Source organism: Sinocyclocheilus rhinocerous, unplaced genomic scaffold (assembly GCF_001515625.1).
Source record: "Sinocyclocheilus rhinocerous isolate Xijiao unplaced genomic scaffold, SAMN03320098_v1.1 scaffold677, whole genome shotgun sequence".
NCBI classification, from domain to species: Eukaryota; Metazoa; Chordata; class Actinopteri; order Cypriniformes; family Cyprinidae; genus Sinocyclocheilus; species Sinocyclocheilus rhinocerous.
In genome coordinates, this window is record NW_015633185.1 from 1,891,278 (window position 1) to 1,910,887 (window position 19,610).

The 19,610-nt window shown below is 37.4% G+C and overlaps 2 protein-coding genes across 2 annotated transcripts; one reads left to right on the forward strand and one right to left on the reverse strand.

Annotated features, from left to right (window-relative positions):
* The first annotated feature begins 635 nt into the window (after positions 1-635).
* LOC107743620 (phenazine biosynthesis-like domain-containing protein) lies at positions 636-3,104 on the forward strand. The gene is made up of 9 exons (XM_016556951.1): positions 636-788; positions 900-996; positions 1,081-1,179; positions 1,263-1,372; positions 1,482-1,511; positions 1,585-1,673; positions 1,869-2,044; positions 2,242-2,304; positions 2,457-3,104. Exons 1-9 carry the CDS (start codon positions 705-707, stop codon positions 2,567-2,569), a joined length of 861 nt encoding a protein of 286 aa, XP_016412437.1. The 5' UTR covers positions 636-704; the 3' UTR covers positions 2,570-3,104.
* A 654-nt stretch (positions 3,105-3,758) lies between these two features.
* Positions 3,759-15,173, reverse strand: LOC107743557 (DNA replication ATP-dependent helicase/nuclease DNA2-like). Its single transcript, XM_016556830.1, is given in 23 exon segments — positions 3,759-4,116; positions 4,326-4,472; positions 4,597-4,779; positions 4,874-4,963; positions 5,075-5,282; positions 5,505-5,594; positions 5,785-5,978; positions 6,379-6,600; positions 7,138-7,247; positions 7,412-7,521; positions 7,621-7,737; positions 7,853-8,083; positions 9,914-10,105; positions 10,205-10,361; positions 10,889-11,006; positions 11,108-11,336; positions 11,456-11,587; positions 11,786-11,934; positions 12,451-12,634; positions 12,741-12,914; positions 13,176-14,115; positions 14,614-14,661; positions 14,777-15,173. Coding segments are annotated over 21 exon segments (3,138 nt in total). The 5' UTR covers positions 13,223-14,115; positions 14,614-14,661; positions 14,777-15,173; the 3' UTR covers positions 3,759-4,062.
* Positions 15,174-19,610: the final 4,437 nt, after the last annotated feature.

A 19,610-nucleotide genomic window follows, 5' to 3' on the forward strand; every position in this document is an offset into this window, starting at 1 on the left:
AATTAGAACTATCCCCCCCCCCCCCCAAATAATAGTTATGAATGATTCATCAACATGCAAAGAAAATTAAATTTAACACTGCCTGTGTTGACAGTGAAAAATTCAACTATGCAACTATGCAAATATTAGTATGGCAACTGATTCCAGATCATCAAGTGTCTTTTAACTATGTAGCCTACTAAAGTTTTAATGAATCACTTGATACAATGCACTTATTGTGTACATACATTTTACTTAGTATTAACATTTAAAAAACCACCGGCATAACTACATGACATTCATTTGTGTAATTACATTTATAATTACACTGCTAACCCTACATTCCTTCCCCTCAACTCACTCTTTATTCTGCCAGTCTTCCACCTCAGTAGTCATAAAAGTGTTTTGCAATACAACATGGAGACATCCAGTAATAATTAGTGAAAAAAGTAATTAAAGACACCTAATACTAAATGGGACCCTGATTCCTATCCCTATCTTATTTTTAATGAATTACTATAAGTTTTAATTTCAACTGTTTTCTTAATGAGCTTTAACACTCAATGATATGAGTCCAGCAAACTATTCTGAAATCGTGTTGCTTGTAACTTTAAAATGGGGTGTTACACTACTGGGGTCAAAGTCTCAGCAAGCCTCACAGCACTGGACTATGACTTGCTAAAACATCAAACTTGTTACAGCTGTTTAACTCTAGAGCAGAAGCAATGGAGATTCCAATATTTACTGTTGATGCTTTTACTAATTTACCTTTCAAAGGTAATCCTGCTGCAATATGTCTTATAGAGAATGTAAGTATTACTCTGCACAAGATAGTTTTATGTTTTTTAGTTTCTGATTGTTTAAACATGTTAGCAACTGTGAAGATCAGAATGTGAAATGTTTCTCTGTAATACATCCAGGAGCTGAGAGATGATCTTTATCAGAGCATTGCTGCTGAGATGAATTTATCAGAGACTGCTTTCATCACAAGACGGAATTCTATGGATTTCTCCTCAGGTATTCTGCTGCTGAGATGCATGTTGAAATACTCAAACAACTCTGATTTACATGTCTGCTTTTGGTTTTGATATATTTTGAAAGGTTCAAGGTTTGGATTACGCTGGTTTACTCCCACAAATGAGATTCCACTATGTGGACATGCAACACTGGCCTCAGCAGCAGTGCTCTTTTACCTGAAAAGTAAGAAACACTTGTTCTTAAATTAATCTTTTACCAAAGACAATGGACTGTGACTATTCTAAAATCACAATATCATCACACAGAAAATGTCAACCCTGTACTGGTGTTTGAGACTATGAGTGGGGATCTTTATGTGCGCCAGCATGAAGAATCTCTAATAATGGACTTTCCCTTAAACAAACCAAACCCCCAGGTATGACCAAAGCACATCTTGTTGACCCTTCCTTCATATAGTCTCTCATGATTAATACAGTAGTGTTTCTTGGTCTGAATCTATTGAGTTTTGTCTGTTTTATTTGCAGGATCAACATGAAATCAAGGATCTTTTGAAAGTAAGTTAGCCAGCAAGTAATTTAGGGTTTTAATACGACAAAGGGAAAAACAAGCATTTATGTGCATTTTCAGGCCGTAGTAGGAGATGTACCCATTCAGGAAGTGTGCTACAGTCCAACCACAAGGAAACTGATGATTCGTCTGGCTGACACATGCGACAGGTACTGCTGGACATACAGAGGCTGAATATAACAAGGAAGAAAATGTTAATTAATTTATTGCAAGTTTGTCAAGTACATTTTTAAAGCAACAGTCAAGACAAGAATTAATAGTATGTTGGTAATTCTGTCTAAAATGGCAGTTTATTTTTGTATCTAAATCATTAAGCAAGGTTGTTGAATGTTTGTTGTTGGTAGATCTGAACTAACATCTTTGAAGCCTGAAGCAGAAGCTCTGCTGAAAAATGAATCCACTGGGAAGATTAAAGGTGTCATTGTTACAGTGAAGGGAGCTCCAACCGCACAACCTGGATATGACTTCTATTCCCGTTACTTTGCTCCTTGGGTTGGGATCCTTGAAGATCCAGTCTGTGGTGAGCTGAAATTATCACATCATTCTCAAAATGCAGCACCCTACAATACAGGAGGAGAAATCTGTAGAAGGTTCCATGTTTTAATGTAAAGCCATGAATTCTAATAGGTTATAAATGGAAATGCACAATTATAGTCATCATAATTTTCATATGAATTTGTTTTGTGCTTTTAAAAGACTAATAATTATTTCTCAAAGGGTCTGCGCATACAGTTCTTGCTGCCTACTGGTCTGAAAAGCTGAACAAAAAGAAAATGTTGGGTAAAGGCCTTTTTTTTTTTTTCCTGCACTGGTGAATCAAAGGAAATTCATAATGACATTAGTTCACATGAATGACTGAATTAAACCGTTTCTCAAAAAGCTTAAATAAAATGCACAATAAGGTTCTATTCTGTCCTATTTTGTTTTTTCAGCCTACCAGTGCTCCAGTCGTGGGGGAGAGCTGGGGCTGGAGGTTAGGGATGATGGTCGACTCAACATCAGTGGTCAGGCACAGATCGTTCTTCAGGGAACTCTGAAAATCTAGACAACCTATAAAACCTTTTCACTGAATGTGTTAGTAGTTTAATGGAAATAAGTCCATTTTCTGATGTTTCATTCACTGAATGGGCAAAATAGAATAAAAATTATTTGGTTTTAAAAGTTTGTAAATCTGAATGGATGTTTTATACATTTTATTGCAGAATATTAATAAAATTGTCTGTTGGGCAGAGTAAGGCTAGATCTTCTGATACTGATCCAGGATGCAGCAAACCAGGGTTACAGTCATAGGGAGAAACTGAAGCGAGAGATCAGAGATGATGGTTGACTGAACATCACTCATCAGGCATTGATCATCCTGCAGGGCAATCCCAGCAGCTGCTCTGATGGATGGCTACCAGCTGCCTTTTCATTTAGATTGTATAATAAAGTCTACACATTTTCAAAGACAATAAAAGGTATTTACAAGAAAATACCAATAGGTGAAATGCAAATGCCATCAACAAAGAACAATACAGCAACTGGTTTAGTGTAGAATATATATATATAAAAAAATGTAAATGATAGATTAGCATTATCTCTTCCACTCTCTTTTACAGATCACATAACAGTAAAAAGTCTGTTTAAAAAGACATTTTGAAATCTTGAGTCTGTACCTTTAATCTGAGCTTTTTATATCATTAGGGTCAAAGTCTAACTTAATTTCAAATACCGCTCTAAAAATACTTTAAAGGTGCAAGGAAGAAAAGAAAAAAAAACTAGAGCTGAAGAACTATAATCAATGGAAATTCCAGTATTTACTGTTGATGCTTTTACCAATGTGCCTTTCAAAGGTAATCCTGCTGCAGTATGTCTTATTGAGAATGTAAGTATTACACTACATAAGACAGTCTTTTGTTATCTTCAAGGTTTGGATTACGCTGGTTTACTCCCACAAGTGAGATTCCACTATGTGGACATGCAACACTGGCCTCAGCAGCAGTGCTCTTTTACCTGAAAAGTAAGAAACACTTGTTCTTTCAATAATCTGTGACTAAAACAACTTGTGGTTTTGATGGAAATCAAGTGCATTTAATGGCTCTGCATTAATGTGTAGGTGCATTATAAGTTATGTGCCATTTAATAAAGTGCAAAATCACAGACCTGCAAACTTTTTTTTATTTATGTCTCTTAAGTGGTCAACAGTATTCAGTGGGGGGCAAAAAAAGAGAATGTAATATTTGCTGCAGGTTTTTATTAAACAAAAACATTAAATTCTTAAATATATAAAACGCACACTTGCATGGATAAAACTCTAATGAATTTTAAAAATATGCAACATAAGGTAGTGAGAATTAATTGGGTAAAAAACTCATGAGTGTAAATTATGTACTAGGGCCTGTCAGCACTGATTTATTATTAAAATTCACATCCATCATTAAAACAAAAAAAGATGTCTACAGTTAGTCTGAAGCTTATGTATTCCATTTCACTTAAATATTGTTTCACAGCATTATCTTTGTGACGTACACTATGAATCAGAAGAGGTTTTTGTTTTAATCACAAGTGGACCCCAGGTAGTGCCTCATGGGCAGCAGCAGGCAGCTGGAAGATGTGACTTAAATTAAGGAGAATTTCAACAATTCAGTTTCACTAAAAAAAAAAAAAGTTTTTTTTTTTTTTTTTTTTTAAGTAATTTTTAAATTTAAACAGCTGTAACAATTTTAAGTAAATTTATTTATTAATTTCAATGACAGAGTGACAAAAAGTCACTGCATGAACCTGCAATTAGATTCTCATTCGTAAACAATTGTAAAGGATATCATATCTTCCTGTTGAAGGTGGCAGAGAAGTTTCTCTAGTGGTGCATACCGGCGAAGGGTGGGCGCCGAGCCAAGCATGAGGAGCTTGTGTTTGGCTCTAGTGATGGCCACATTCAGCCTACGCCAGTCTTGAAGCAACTCTCCCAGCTGAAAAATGATTTGACACCACAGAATAATGAAATAATCAATCACATAACACATGCAATGAACAGTTAATTGGCTTAAATGTTAAATATTTAGTTTGTTTAAATTCAGGAGGAAGGCCACTTACGTTGCCTTCAGGGTTGCTTCGAACAAAGGACACAATGATGATGCTCTTGTCACGTCCTTGGTATTTGTCCACAGTGTTGACCTCCAGAGCTTTAAAGGCGTCTCCCTGCAGCAGACTGGAGATGGCTTTTAGCTGTTGTCGATACGGAGCAATGACCCCAATATCAGATGCTCTACATCCAGCCTACAACATGTTTAAAATTAAAATTTAATTTAAAGTAGTACAGGAAAAAAAAAACTGATTTCAATGTGTTTCAAAACAAATGGCATGTTCGGACCTTGAGCAGCAAAGTGACAAGGGCTTGTACCAATATAGCTTCCGTGTGGTTACTGATGCCACTTTTTTCCAATGTCTCAGGGGCGGGAACCTGAAGAAAGGTACAGTACATATTGCTGAAAAACGCTTCAAAAGCAAATGAAGCAAATTCTATAACAGACAAAATTAGATAAAGTCTAAGAAAAAAGGAAGTCAGACTGACCTCAGAGGTGTCCAGGAAACAGACAGGACTATTGGGCTCCAGCGCAGCCTGGACCCAAGCACTGTACTGTGGCTGACACACATACAGGTCCAGCTCCTTCTCAACTTGAGCTCTACTGGGTAGCTGCAGCACTGCATTTGCCGTCCTCTCAGAGCCACACTCCAGTCGGCCCTCATACATCAGAGCATTGCTCAGGGACATGATCGCACTGCAGGATGGAAAACAGCAAGTATAAGAACTGCAGAGCTGGTGGTTGTGAATATTCTCAAAAATGTATTGGGGAAAAAAAAAATCACCTATTAGTATTCCACATGAATTTTAAATGCCTATTTTAGAGATATTTAATATTAACAACTTACATATTGATTACTTATTTTCCATTTAACAATCACATAGGTCTAGCCTGAATGTCTGACTGGTGTAACTCCACCTGTTCATTCGGTACTGCACATTCAGCTGAACAACTGCATCACTGTGGTGCTCCAGACGTTTGAACAAACTCTCATCCATGCCCAAGGTTCTGGGGAAAAATTAGAGCAATTCTTAAATTTCACATAAGACTGTGGTAAAATAATGGGTAATAATATGGTGATGGTGTAACTGGGTTTTTGGCTTCTTCAGTTTTGATATTAAAAACACAAGCTGCATTCAAAGGCTCAACATGAAAATCTTTCACAAAACTCATCTGAATGATGACAGAAGTATACTACCTGGCTTCAGCATTCTGCACAATAGGAGGAAGCTGTTGGTGGTCTCCCACCAGGACAAAGCGCTGGGCATAGAACAACGGACCCAAACATACGGGTTGACTGATCTGAGATGCCTCATCCACGATGCAGAAGTCAAAGCGTCTACGGCTGAATATTGGGTGCTTTACACCCATACAGGTGGTGGCCACAATCAGCTACAAAGAAAAATGGGGTGAGCTTTACAAGACAATTTGGATTTTCAAAATGCGGAGCAATCAGTGATTGAACATTATCCCTTACATGTCATAGTATACATGAAATTGTTTAAAAGTGACAGTAAAGATGTCTAACATTACAAAAAGTTATATTTCAAATAGAATTCTTTTGATGTTTTAAATATAGCAGCACAACATTTCAACATTGATATTAATAAATGTTTCTTGAGCTCCAAATCAACATATTGGAATGATTTCTGAAGGTTCATGTGACACTGAAGACTGAAAATTCAGCTTTGCCATCACAGGAACAAGTTACATTTTAAAATATATTACAATAATAAAAAAACTGTTATTTTAAATTGTAATATTTAAAATTTATGATTGTAATGTGTCTTACTTCTTTGTTGTACAGTTGTTCCAGCTCTTCTAGTGTTTGGATCCCTTTGGCCCGACATGACTCCTCTGTGAAGGGCAGGACATCATGGTGCACTTTTTGAGCACGACCCAGTCGCAGGAAGCCGATCTTAAACCTCTTCAGTTTCAAGAGAATGTTGTCCACAGCAGAGTGGGTGTAGCTAGTCAGAAGTACACTGAAGCCACAAGCATGGAGTATGCGCACCTGTAAAATAAGGAAGTGCAAAATAAATGTCAGATTAATATTCCTTTGTATATGGAAACCAGTAGAAACAACAAAACAAAGTCAGTTTCACTCTACGGGTCAGAAAGAGGGTGAAAAAAGTCATGCAAACAAAATTATGACCGTTTCTGGGGGGAAAAAAAACTTGATTAACAGTATAAGTGGACTTCAAGGACGAAAAAGTTATGCGTGTAAAATACCTCCCCTTTAACACATGCAATGAACAGTTAATTGGCTTAAATGTTAAATATTTAGTTTGTTTAAATTCAGGAGGAAGGCCACTTACGTTGCCTTCAGGGTTGCTTCGAACAAAGGACACAATGATGATGCTCTTGTCACGTCCTTGGTATTTGTCCACAGTGTTGACCTCCAGAGCTTTAAAGGCGTCTCCCTGCAGCAGACTGTATAATGTAAAATACCTCCCCTTTAAGATGAAAATGCCCACATTTGCAGTGGCAAGAAAACGAATATAGCTGTTCATTATCTAAAACACAACTGGCTTCTAAAATAAGCTCTTACCAGTGTACAAATGGTGGTAGTTTTCCCAGTACCTGGCATTCCCACAATAAGCGTGTAATCTTGGGATAGCAGCACTTTTTTCATGGCTTGTTTCTAAGGTTTGTTGAGTACTGAGAGGCAACATGATTAAAACTCATTAAGTAGGAGGAACAGAGAAGTTCTATTATTCAAATGAATACATCAAGGGCATGTTTCACAGCAACTCACTACAGAAAGAGTGAGATTATGGTTCAATGAGAGGAGATTATCAGGAGAAGGAAGTGTCTGAACACACCTTTCAGAATGTTGGCCACAGTGTCCTTGGCGTCTCGTGGCAAAACACTGCTGAGGCTGACAATGAACTGGGGAGGCCTGAATTCCACAATCAACTCCCTCAGTCTTTCACTGCAGAAAATTATACATATTTAGCTTTTAATATAGAACAAAAAAACACTACCAGGGAGACATTTAAATACAAAAGCACAAAAAAAAGGATGATCAGACCTGGTTGGAGTGTTTTCCATTAACATAGACAGGTTTCCTAGATGAGTGCTAAGACCCCCTGCACCTTCATCCTGGTCCAGTCGGAAAACTGTGTTTGAGGAAAACTTGGAAAGGTTTCTGGAAATGATATGAATGTGAAATTAAGCTTTGATGTACACTTGAATATTTCAAATTCAGGTAAAATGAATAACAAATTGAACAACATTATGAAAAGCATCTGCAAGAGACTTACTTGTCCAAAGAGCAAGTCACTCCACTGATAGTTATTTCCGTGACATATCCTGTGGCAAGGCCTATGAGCACCGAGTCCTGATCACTGACCACAATCCTGTTGCCCACTATCAGCCCAGTGAGAGTCTGATTGCCCTCCTTCCTCACAAAGCTGTGCTTATATACACCATCAGATAGGACGCTGACGTCTCTATCTAACTGCATGTTACCCACGCAGCCACCACTTTTCTCCCTGAGAATGAGCAACATAAGAACAGGGATGCAACAGAGACATTCATTAAGGCTAAAAGTATTCAATTAAAGGGATAGTTCACCCAAAAATGAAAATTAGCCCATTATTTACTTACCCTCAAGCGATCCTAGGCGTATATGACTTCCTTCTTTCAGATGAATCCAGTCAGAGTTATATTAAAAATTGTCTTTGATCTTTCAAGCTGTTTAATGGCACTCAGCGGGTGTTGCAGTGCATCAGTCCAAAAGAAGTGAAATAAAGTGCATCCATCCATAATAAAAAGTGCCTCTCACGGTTCCGGGGGGTGAACAAAGGCCTCCTGTAGCGAATCGATGCGTTTTTGTAAGAAAAATAACCATATTCAAAATGTAATAATCATTTTAATGTAGCTTGCGCTCACTGTTGTACACGGAAGCAGCTCCGGGCGGATGATATAAGACGTCGGCGGTATTTTTTTAAACACTTGAATGACATTTTTAAGTATACTGGCATGTCTTGTATGTTTCACTTTGTAAGCTACAGACCTCATTCATTTTAACTTTTCTTATGTGCAAACCATAGGTGTGTGTGTGTGTTTTCATGCAATAAATTTTAATCTGCTTTAGTTAATTTTATTATTTCTTTCCTTTAATGTATTTTTGTTATCACAGTAGCTGACTTGATTTGTTCTGATGGTGTAAGGAACAGAGCTATATAATGTCCCAGCATGCTCTGCTCTCTGCGGGTTGTAAGGCATGACGGTCACTTTCATGTCCCCGGTCAGAGCTTCGGCTGGATCTCACTCTGGGATGTGGACAGACTTTCCGGTATTACAGGAGCAAAGGAAGCAAAGTTTCCTTACTTTAGCAAAGGAAAACCAGTCTCCTCTTGGCTTATATCGAAATCTTCTGACATTCTTCTTTACAAATCCTCGTTTTGTACTTCTAATTAGAGACCGTTGTTTTGTTTTAATCTCTCCACTGCGCTTCCGTGTTCGTCACTTCTGAGCGGCGCATGCGCAACGCCGACGTCTTACATCATCCGCCCGGAGCTGCTTCCGTTTACAACAGTGAGCGCAAGCTAGATTAAAGTGATTATTACATTTTAAATATGGTTATTTTTCTTACAAAAACACTTCGATTCACTACAGGAGGTCTTTGTTCATCACCTGGAGCCGTGTGAGGCACTTTTTATTATGGATTAGGGCTGCACGATAAATCGCATGCGATATTTAACGCGCATCTTGTCGATGGATGCTCTTTATTTCTCTTCTTTTGGACTGATGAACTGCAACACTGCCATTAAACAGCTTGGAAGATCAAAGACAATTTTTAATATAACTCCGACTGGATTCGTCTGAAAGAAGAAAGTCATATACACCTAGGATGCCTAGTAATTCATGGGCTAATTTTCATTTTTGGGTGAACTAACCCTTTAATTCAATCAAAAACTGTTAATCTGCTTAGGGTCTGAAATGCATTAATAAATAAATAAATAAAAACACAAAGTCATAAAACTACCGGTAAGTCTTTAAAGACACAATTATGTTATAAGATTTAATTTAGGCTTTTTTTCATATAATATAAAAGAAACGTGTCTCTTCAAAATTCATATAAAAATCACTTGTTTTATATGGATTATGTCTTTATTGAACTTTTTGAAGCTTGAACGTTTGTCTTGAATGCACAATGGAGGGACAGAAATCTCTAGATATCATTATAAATATCTTTATTTGTGCTTTGAAGTTGAACAAAAGTGTTCTGAATGGGTTTGGAGTGACATGAGGGGGAGTAAATGATGGGTGAACTAACACAAAGTATTGTAAAAGTCTTATTTTATAAAAACACCCACCTCTGCTGGGCAGTCTGAAGCCAGATATTGTGCCGACCTCCTTTGTTCTCCATGGTGAGAGCCTCCAGCGTGCAGAGTAGCAGCCAGTGGCTGAAGTACTGCAGGTGCACGTGGCTGAGGTGCTCGCTCTCCGACTGCACAAAGGCCTGTGGATTTTCACTACAGTTCTCCACGGGATCTCTCTCTACAGCTCTACACAAAATTATGTATTTCAGCTGAAGCTCAATGGAATTACAGTACTCGGTTTGATGCTGTAATAGAAGATGATGCATGAAGAGAGAAAAACAATACCTGTTGTAAACTGCACAGTTCCTTTTCTGAGGACAGTACTTGCAAGCTTGCTTGTCAGATACAATGGCAGGCAATGGGGCCATTTGACTTCTTCCATCCACCTTGACCAAGCTGTTTCCGATGTGATGGGCCAATGAGTTTCTTATTTTAACCAGCTCTGTGATAGAAAAAATAAATAAATCAGTACAGTCATAAGCAGGATGTAAGCCTGTCTTAGATTTCAAAGTACGCTGTTATTGCTACAAGTAAATTGCCTCTCATTTGTAACATTTGTATGAAACTACATGACTCAACGGGATAGTTCACCCAACAATGAAAATTCTTTCATTCATTACTCACCCTCATGACACTCTCAACCCAGAAGCCCATTTCATTCATTTTTGAAACACAAGTAAATATATTTTTGATGAAACTGAAGGATTTCGGTCTCTCTGTTGTCAACTACCTCAAAAGTTTCATGCTTCAAAAAGTTCAGAAAGACACTGTACAGCTTGATCCAAGTCTTCCGATGCCGAGCAGATTTCATTTAGGCTTTTACTCACATATAAACTATGATCAATGTGGTTTGAGGACAGAAATCTCTCAGGTTCCATTAAAATACCTTAATTTGGGTTTTGAAGATAAATGATGACAACATTTATTTTTAATTGAACTGTACATTAAAAAAAACAAAAAAAAAACAACCTCTCCTGTCCATGTGGTTACCCACAACAGGATGTAGACTGCCAGTCTTCAAGTAGACAAGGAAACCAGCCTCTGGATCGCAACGTCTAGCTGAGCTCATCAACGTGTACAGAATAACCTAGAAAAAAAAAGTCAAATAATAAGCGATATTCAGTAGTGACATAAATAGTGATATTTTTTAACATGTGACCTATCTAGAGTTTATGTTGTGTTTTGTACCTGACTGCGATGCTCAATGGAGTTGGACTCCTTGCCAGTTTTCAGCTCCAGTGGCACAATCCTCTCTGTGGGCTTTCTGCCTCTCCGATGAATCCTAACTCCAGCTGTGACATCAATCTTCCCCTTCAGTCCAAAACGTGGACACCAGATGTTCTCTTCAATGTCCACAAAATCTGTGACTGTCATGCTACAGGTGGCATCTTGCTTGCTCAGAGCCCCGTCGCTAGGGCTGATAGTAAATAACCGCACAAACCATAACATTTATTTATAATATGAAAACTGAACCTGCCAGAAACATTTTCCACAAGACCATGCTCTCAGTCTTCTTTAAATACATACATCACTCACAGTTTGAGAGTGAGCTGCTTTTGTCCAGCCTGTGGTGAAGTGTGGACATAGTGTTTTGCCCACTCAGATAAAGTGGTAAGATATTCTTCTACTTCCTGTCTCATGTCAGCCTGGGTCAGCTTTAGACTATACCTAATTAAAGCAAGTACAAGACAAACACAGTCCTTTTAAGGCACATAACAGAGAACTGTTGCTGTCAAACACCGTATTAGCACAATATCTGTATTTGAGGTCTAAGAAAACAATAAAAACTGAAAACTATGTAAAAACATAGTTTATAAAGATAGTGTGCTTCTAAAGATGGAGTCGATGTTACAAGATAGCTCTTACATTTGTCCGAGGTAGTTGGGGCTTCTTAGGGCCTCTGCAGCAAACGTCTGTATCCTTTTTGGGGAGAAATCTGAGGACATGGCTGCTTTTTGGAAGATATCATGAACTATGGTACCATTTAACATCTGCTTAGATCCACCATCAAATGCCTGTTTAAAAACCACACACAAACGGTTTCATTATTTTAAGCACTAAAATTTGACCCAAGAACAATTAAGAACACAGAAAGGTTTGAATCATCAATTAAGGGAAAGACATAAATGCATAGTATTGTCCACTGTTGACATTCTGTATATGGCAAAGTGTGTCTTATAATCGCTACTGGAGATTGATATTTAATTGTACATGCTCATTAACACTGTTAAATATAATCTAGCAAATCTCAGAATGAATATCCATTTTCCATGCTCAACAAAAGTTTCTTATTATTATCAATGATGTAAACAGTGCTGCTTAATATTTTTGTGGAAACCATAGTATTTTTTCCCAGGATTCTTTGATGAATATAAAGTTCTAGAAAGAAATATTCTGTAACATTTATAATGTCTTTACTGTAATTATTGACCAATTGAATAAATGGAAGAAAAAACAAATTCTTACTGACCCCAAAGCTTTGAACGATAGTGTATGCTTTAAGGCACATTCACAAAATTACATTTCCACACCTTAAACATCTCTCCCAGCACCCCTCGCCTCATGCAGCGAATACTGCTGGCAATGCTGGTCCCTGATATCAGCAGGTCAGGCAGCAGAACCAGGAAACCAGAGTCTCTATCAATCGTCCACAAGCCAGAAACACACCTCCCTTCCAAGTGAACGACGTCCCCGACAGCAACAGGAGTACTCTCCCTATAGAAAAGAGGTTGGAAAGTTCAAAAAAACAATCAGCAAGACGATCAGAAAGAAAGAACTCTCTCAAAATTATTTTTTTTGTAGGGCAAGTAACATTTTGTACCAGCCATCTTTGAGAATACAGGCCTCTCTGGACTGTGTCGTCTTGGAGCAGGTGATGGTTAAGTGCTTCTCCGTGCAACTTTGTGATGAGGTGACGTCCTGTACATCCAGTACCCAGTATCGGTTATGAACACCAGAGGCCAGTATAACATGCTCTGGTATGCCTTTGTTTTTTCTAAAATTCAAAGAAATCAGTTAAAAGCAGGGTTATTATTAACTTAAACAATCTGTTAAAAAATAAAGCACAAATGCAATATATTTATATAGAAATATATATATAAAAAAGCTAATTTAAAATATTAATAAAAACTACAATAGTATGTAAATTATCCTAAAATAATACTAGTAGTTTTAATACACAAAAATCACTAAAACTATCAAATATTACTAAAGCTCACTTATGTGCGCATAGATAGGTTGAATAAAACATTCATACTCATGACTGAACTTCTTGGGTTTTGGCGCCTCAGATTTTTGCTCCATGCCATCATCAAACCAATCAGATCAGTAAAATCATCTTCAAATGGGGCTGGCAAAGTCTTTCCATCAGCAATTTTGTCTTTCACTTGCAGATCAGCAGTACTCAAGGGTCTCTTCTTAGTAAATGGACAGTTGAGAAAACTCTCTTTTTCTTCAGTAGATCTATTTTGTATCCACGAACTATATGACATCACAAGATCAAAGTCATTTGTTCCAGAAACCGTACTCATGTCTATCTCTGGCTTCATGTTTAGAGCAAGTGAATTCTCTTTCTCACTGGTACTAAAGCTCAGATGATGAAAGGATTTTTTTGAGACCTTTGAGAAACCATTTGTTTTTCCATTCATTTTCACGCAAGGCCCAGTTGCCAATCGGCTACTCTCAAAACTGACAGACTCAGCTTTGTTTTTTTTCTCAGGACTCTTTGAGAATGCTCTCTGTAATGTTCCCGAAGACTCCTTTTGATCGGCCCTTGGTGAGCTTGTGTCACAATCGGGAAGTTTCTGAACTTGCATGGTCCTGGACCAGTTTGCACTCTGGATGTTCTCTGAGCTGTGCAACAACCTCTTCACAGAGCCAGTGTGCCTTACGCCATTCTTAAGCTCAAAAGTGTCTTCTGGCTCTAGACTGCTGTTTTTCTGTGGCTGCATCAGCTTACGTGCCATCAGGCTAGGTTTACCCCTGACACCTTTAGTAAGTAGGCCACGGGAGACAGGTGAGCGGTTCTCATATGAAGTGTCTGAAGGGTTCTCGCTCCTCAGACTGTCAGGTGTCTCTGGGACAGCAGAAGGGGTTGGAGAGCAGGGGACACTTTTATCCTGCACAAAACCAGTCTTCAATGAAACGGGGACTCTTGTAATTCCAGCTGCAATTTTTTTAGGTGACTTTGGTGAAACCTGATAAAACATAAAGGTGATGTTATAGTGTGAGGCGTGACGTCAACCGTATTTTTAACATAAGAGCAGGTGGCCATTTTGAACTTGAACGTGCAAGGTACAGATAACTTTTTAAATTGAATTTCAAAAATACAAAACAATTAAGAAGGTTCTGAAGATATTTATCAAATAACATAAATTGATACCGAGTAACTGCATAAAAAATTTATTAAATTACAATTAAAGGGCATCGCAAACATATTAAATTAATTTAACAAAAACTTTTTTTTTTTATAAATTCAAATTAAATTTTAAATGACATCCTCACCTCAGACCCCATTTACTGTCATTAAGTTATTTGGTAAACAAAATGCATATTACAGGTCATACAGTCATAAAGGTTTGGGACAATATAAGGGTGAGTAAATGATGACAGAATTTTAATTTTTGGGTGAACTATCCCTTTAAGAGCAACTACAAGAGTTCAATAAATTGTTGTCTTATGTCCTTACTCTTTACCTTTGAGACGAAAAAGGCAGAAATGCTTGACTGAACTCCACTGACCATCTACAACAGCAAAAAAAAAAAAAAGTAACGTTAGAGTTTCACAGCTGATACCATTTACATCTAGATAGCGGAGGATGAAATAACAAAGCATCAGAAATGAATCTGAAATACTTACGGAAGATTTGCTGGATTTACACTTAATCATCGTGGACCGTAAGTGAATAAAATGACTAAAACGATTTTTCTTCGGAGAATCCAATATCACAAAGCAGCTCTACGGGTATCAAAACTTAAAAACTTCTCACATCACTGTGACAGCTGCATATAAAGATAGCTACTGCTATTACGGCTCAAATGTAATTCGTCCAGAATCAGATATTCTCCTGCAGCATTTTCACATATGCTTTCACATGACTATAAATATCAGATTTCGCGCGTAAACAACTCTTCCTGCATCTCTGCAGAGTAAACACTGCGATCTCAAAATTCCCGCGTACAGTCAACGCCACAGTAGAGAAAGCAAACGTTTCATCGTTGTTTTTTGTCTGCTGCATTTACATCGCCAGTACCGACACACTACCACCTAGCGTCAGTGAGATCATTCTTCTTCTTCTTCTTCCGTTTTTTGGCCTGTTACATCCTGTGTGCATATCGCCACCTACTTTTGCTGTTATGCAGTCATGGTTTATTTATTATCAATTTATTCCTTGTTTTTGCTTTTCCTGTTCTTACACAAGTGACACGTATATACACAAATATTCCTACTTAAATAATTATTCGATGCTCCATCCCATTCAGTGAGATCATTGGTCGAGTTTGTAGTTTTTGTTACACAGTTTGAAAACAAATCTGCCTGTTTATTGTTAACACTCCGCTAGCCTCGTGTCGTATAAACGAAAAACGGGCAGTTATATCGTCATTTTCTATATTATAGGAAAGAATTTAGTAGTTACCAAGACAACAAACACAAGCAATGCTAGATTTTGCCGCAAATTTTTGAATATCAACATGGTAAGTTAAGCACGTTTTGTGATGTGCGTTTCAAACAATTGTTTATGCTTCTTTAAGGTGCTTTAGATTAACAGAATACATGTTAGGTATAATAATTATACATTTGGGCTTTCAAATGGTTAACAGATGATTGTCATTAATACATAACAACGGTACGATATGTAATGCATACTGTAATCCAAAACACAAAAAGGCACATTTATATACAGACTATTTAATGCCGTACATTGCTATACAGAAATTACAATTGCAGAAATGTTGATATGAAATGGTCTAAATGTGAAATGATGCATAAAGAAACATGAAAGGAATGAGAATATGGAATTATAAAAATTACATTTTAAAATTAAATTTTACACTTTCATAATTTCGTATTAAAGGCATTTGTGTGCCTTTTGGTTTGGTTTTCTTCAGTATTTGAGGTTAGACTTGAATAAACGAAGGATTTGAATATCACTGAATGTCATAGTTGTTTTGAAATATTTTATATATTGTATTAGAAGACATGCACAGTTTATTGTAATTGAATACACTTGTGACATAATGGCATTGAAATCTGAACCTCATCTTTGAAATATTCATGCAGAGCAACCGCACACAGACTGTAGAAGGTCTGCTGACATGGACGCTCGAGAAGAAGAACTAAAATGTCCTGTTTGTGTAGAGACCTTTTCAGACCCTGTACGCCTTCCATGTGGGCACAACTTCTGTCAAACCTGCATCCAAGTGGTCTGGAACATGGATGACCCAAAAACATCCAGAGAAGGGCCACTGTTCTGTCCGGAATGTCAGATCCTCCTTCCTCCTGATCTTGAGCTAGAGATCAACTCAGGTCTTCAAAGAAAAGTTCAGGATGTCTTTGCAAGAGCACCTTCGCTGGAAGAATCATCTCAAATGCCACCTTCTGTTATCATGTGTGATCAGTGCATTGGAAACACTGAGGTGGCTGTGAAGAGCTGCCTCACCTGCGATGCCTCTCTGTGTTCTGCTCACACCCTCCTGCACCAGCAGAGAGAGGCTTTAAGAGGACACTCTCTCATTGAAGTAACTGAAGACTTGATTTCCTTTAAGTGTAAGGAGCATGGGGAGGAGCTGAAGCTCTTCTGTCAGGAGGACCAGATTGCTGTGTGTTGTCTGTGCATTGGAGTTGGGTCACACAAAAACCATCAAGCTGTTACGCTGCAAGATGCATGCACAGAATTCAAGGTAATTCAATTTCAATTAATTTAATGAGTTAAAAATATTATTGATAGAAATAAAATACAAATGTAGTTTAAAACACAGGTGTCAAGTTCTTAGAGTCAGTGTTTTCTGACTCCAAAAATATCAAATGGTGTAACAATCAAGTAAAAAGTTGTTCAAAGTGAAAACTACATATATATAAATATATATATTTATATATTTACATATAATATTAATATAATTTTAGTACAGAAATGACATGCTTATCATAGAAGAGGTGTATTCAGGTAATTTTTGGATTTTCATGTATTTTTTGTATTAAATTAATAGAACTGGAAAAAAATGTATTAACTCAGATACATTTTTATTATAGATAAATAACATTTAATGGGCCGTTATTATGTCTATATAATTTTGTGGAAAGTAACAGTGTATTGAGAACTTATGGAAACATATCCCTTGTTTTTTAGAAGGTGTTGGAGACCAACAAATCACTTCTTCAACAGAGAAAACATTTATCTAAGTCTGCTTTGCAAGATTTGGAGCCATTATTTTCAGGGGTGTCGGTGTGTATTTTTATGAGTCATATAATAACCAGTTAAAACAAGAAAAGTATTGTATACATCACTTCTCAGATATGTTTGATTTGAAATGATTTTTGATAAATAAAGTGTAGCAAGAGATTTTCAAATATGCTGTGATTTAAATCATTTTCTTTGTCATCTTATAAGTTCACCGGACTTTGAACATTTTTGACATCTTGTGGTAATTTGCAGAATAATGCAGAAGCAAACAGAGTCAGAATAGTTGAGAAGTACAGCCAGATAAAAGCCCACATTGAGGAGGATCAGAAACTGATGTTGGCCATTCTGGAAACAGAAGACTTTTACACCAACAAGTGGCTGAGATGGAGGAGTGAATCACTGGAGGGTCGTGTTAGAGATATTAATGCTGCCCTAAGATCAAGCCAAACGCTGCTTGAGGAAGAGAATGACATTGTATTTCTCCAGGTGCATATTTTAAGTTTATTTTTGAGTGCACATTTTCCTTATTTCTTTTTCATCTGTATTTGATGACTAAGAGAAAACTAAATTTATTTGACAGCATTTCAAAAAACATGGACTAGGGTGAGTTCTTTCTGCATTCTCTTAAAAAATTGCACTTTATGAGAAACATATCCATAAAATAACACTTTATTTTATTGGGATTGAAATGGCAAATGTAATAAAAAATTTAAAAAAATTCTCTACTATGCCATGAATATTTCAAAGAATCCCTCAACATCAATCTAGTTCCCAGGTGGAATTGCCACTCAAGTCTGTGATAGAGCAAGAGTACAGCACCCCAGACAAGATGAAGACAGTCGAACAGCTGGTTGATAACTTAGATGAAGTTGTCCTTCAGAACACTCAGCGGCTGTGGTCTAGTAAGTATGGTGTTTCAATGCCCAATGACAAAATACATACTTAGACTTACATAGGCTTACATTTTACAGACATTAATCCTACCTTATAGTGAAAGATATCAAATTTTTTCCACCTGCAGGTCTCAGAGCAATAAGTTTAGGCCCAGAAACAGCACACCCTGAGTTGGAGGTGTCAGCAGACAGGCTGGAGGTATACTGGAGTAAGAAACCAACCCCAGAGAGGAAACAGAAAACAAACATCAACTCTCAGTACAGCGTCCGGGCCAAGGAGAGATTCTCCAGCGGCTTCCACTACTGGGAGGTGGCTGTCTGGAAGAAACCCTATTGGTTGATTGGTCTGTCATATGGGTCAGCTAATGGAGATCAGGATTCAGAGCATTGCAACGGTGACTTTAACAATGCATTCTGCTACGTCTATCATGGTAATGGAAAATATCTAATTTGTCAGGACTCAAATGAAAAGCCACTGGCAGTAAGGAAAACCATCCAAAAACTTGGAGTTTGGGTAGATATCCAGAAAGGGAATGTGTCTTTCTATGATGGCGATACGCTGGCTTTGCTCCACTCATTCTGTGTTGAATTTTCTGGCCCAGTTTATCCCATCTTTAATCCCTGTTTTGACATAAATGGCCAAAACAGTCAGCCTCTTGCCATTGTAAATCTAAGAAACAAAAATATTTCTCAAAATGCTTGAATACATGTTTCCCAGTTACATAAGTAATAGATAGCTTATTCTATAGTGTATATCTGTCTGTTTTATATAATTGAGTTTGGTGTAGTTATCACGAGAAATATAGGATTTAATACTTTTTGCATCAATGGATATTAACTGTAACAATTAACCCATTATTCTCTGGATGTTTTAAACTTGAAAAGTGAGAAAGTGGTGCAAATAGAAAGATTTATTTTTTTTCATTTTCAAAAATTTTCATTTTTGGGTGAACTATCCCTACCTAGGCACCTACTCAATAAAAAATGTCATAGACATGTACAGATATATAATTAGGCAATAGGTTAGTTTTGTATTTTGTCCAGAAAACCTGAGTTTATCCAGCTTTAGAAGACAGAAAGCACTTCTTGACAAAGTTGTAGTGCACCTTAAGCTCAGATGGGCCTCCTGCCAGTGCCCTGTTAATGTGATACGGGCACTCCCTAAAGACACAGGCACTAGTGTACTGACTGCTTTGTCTGCTGTAGAAGTTTTTCTAGTTACAGCGGAGCTGTCCACTTCAGCACCACACATGCACAATGAAACCATGAAGTCTCAAATATCTCCTGCATTTGCACCTCTTCTTGGACCCATCAGGTATGTCAGGTTGCTTGTCCCTCTGTTTTTTTACTAATATGCTAAAAAGTAGGTATAGCAAGCCTCTTGAGAGTGTGGTGTACA

Bases quoted from the DNA above. Each gene is read 5' to 3' on its own strand.
- LOC107743620 (XM_016556951.1), top strand. From the start codon at position 705: ATGGAGATTCCAATATTTACTGTTGATGCTTTTACTAATTTACCTTTC. The intron at 789-899 runs GTAAGTATTACT...TAATACATCCAG, and splicing joins CAATATGTCTTATAGAGAAT to GAGCTGAGAGATGATCTTTA. The intron at 1,180-1,262 runs GTAAGAAACACT...ATCATCACACAG, and splicing joins AGTGCTCTTTTACCTGAAAA to AAAATGTCAACCCTGTACTG.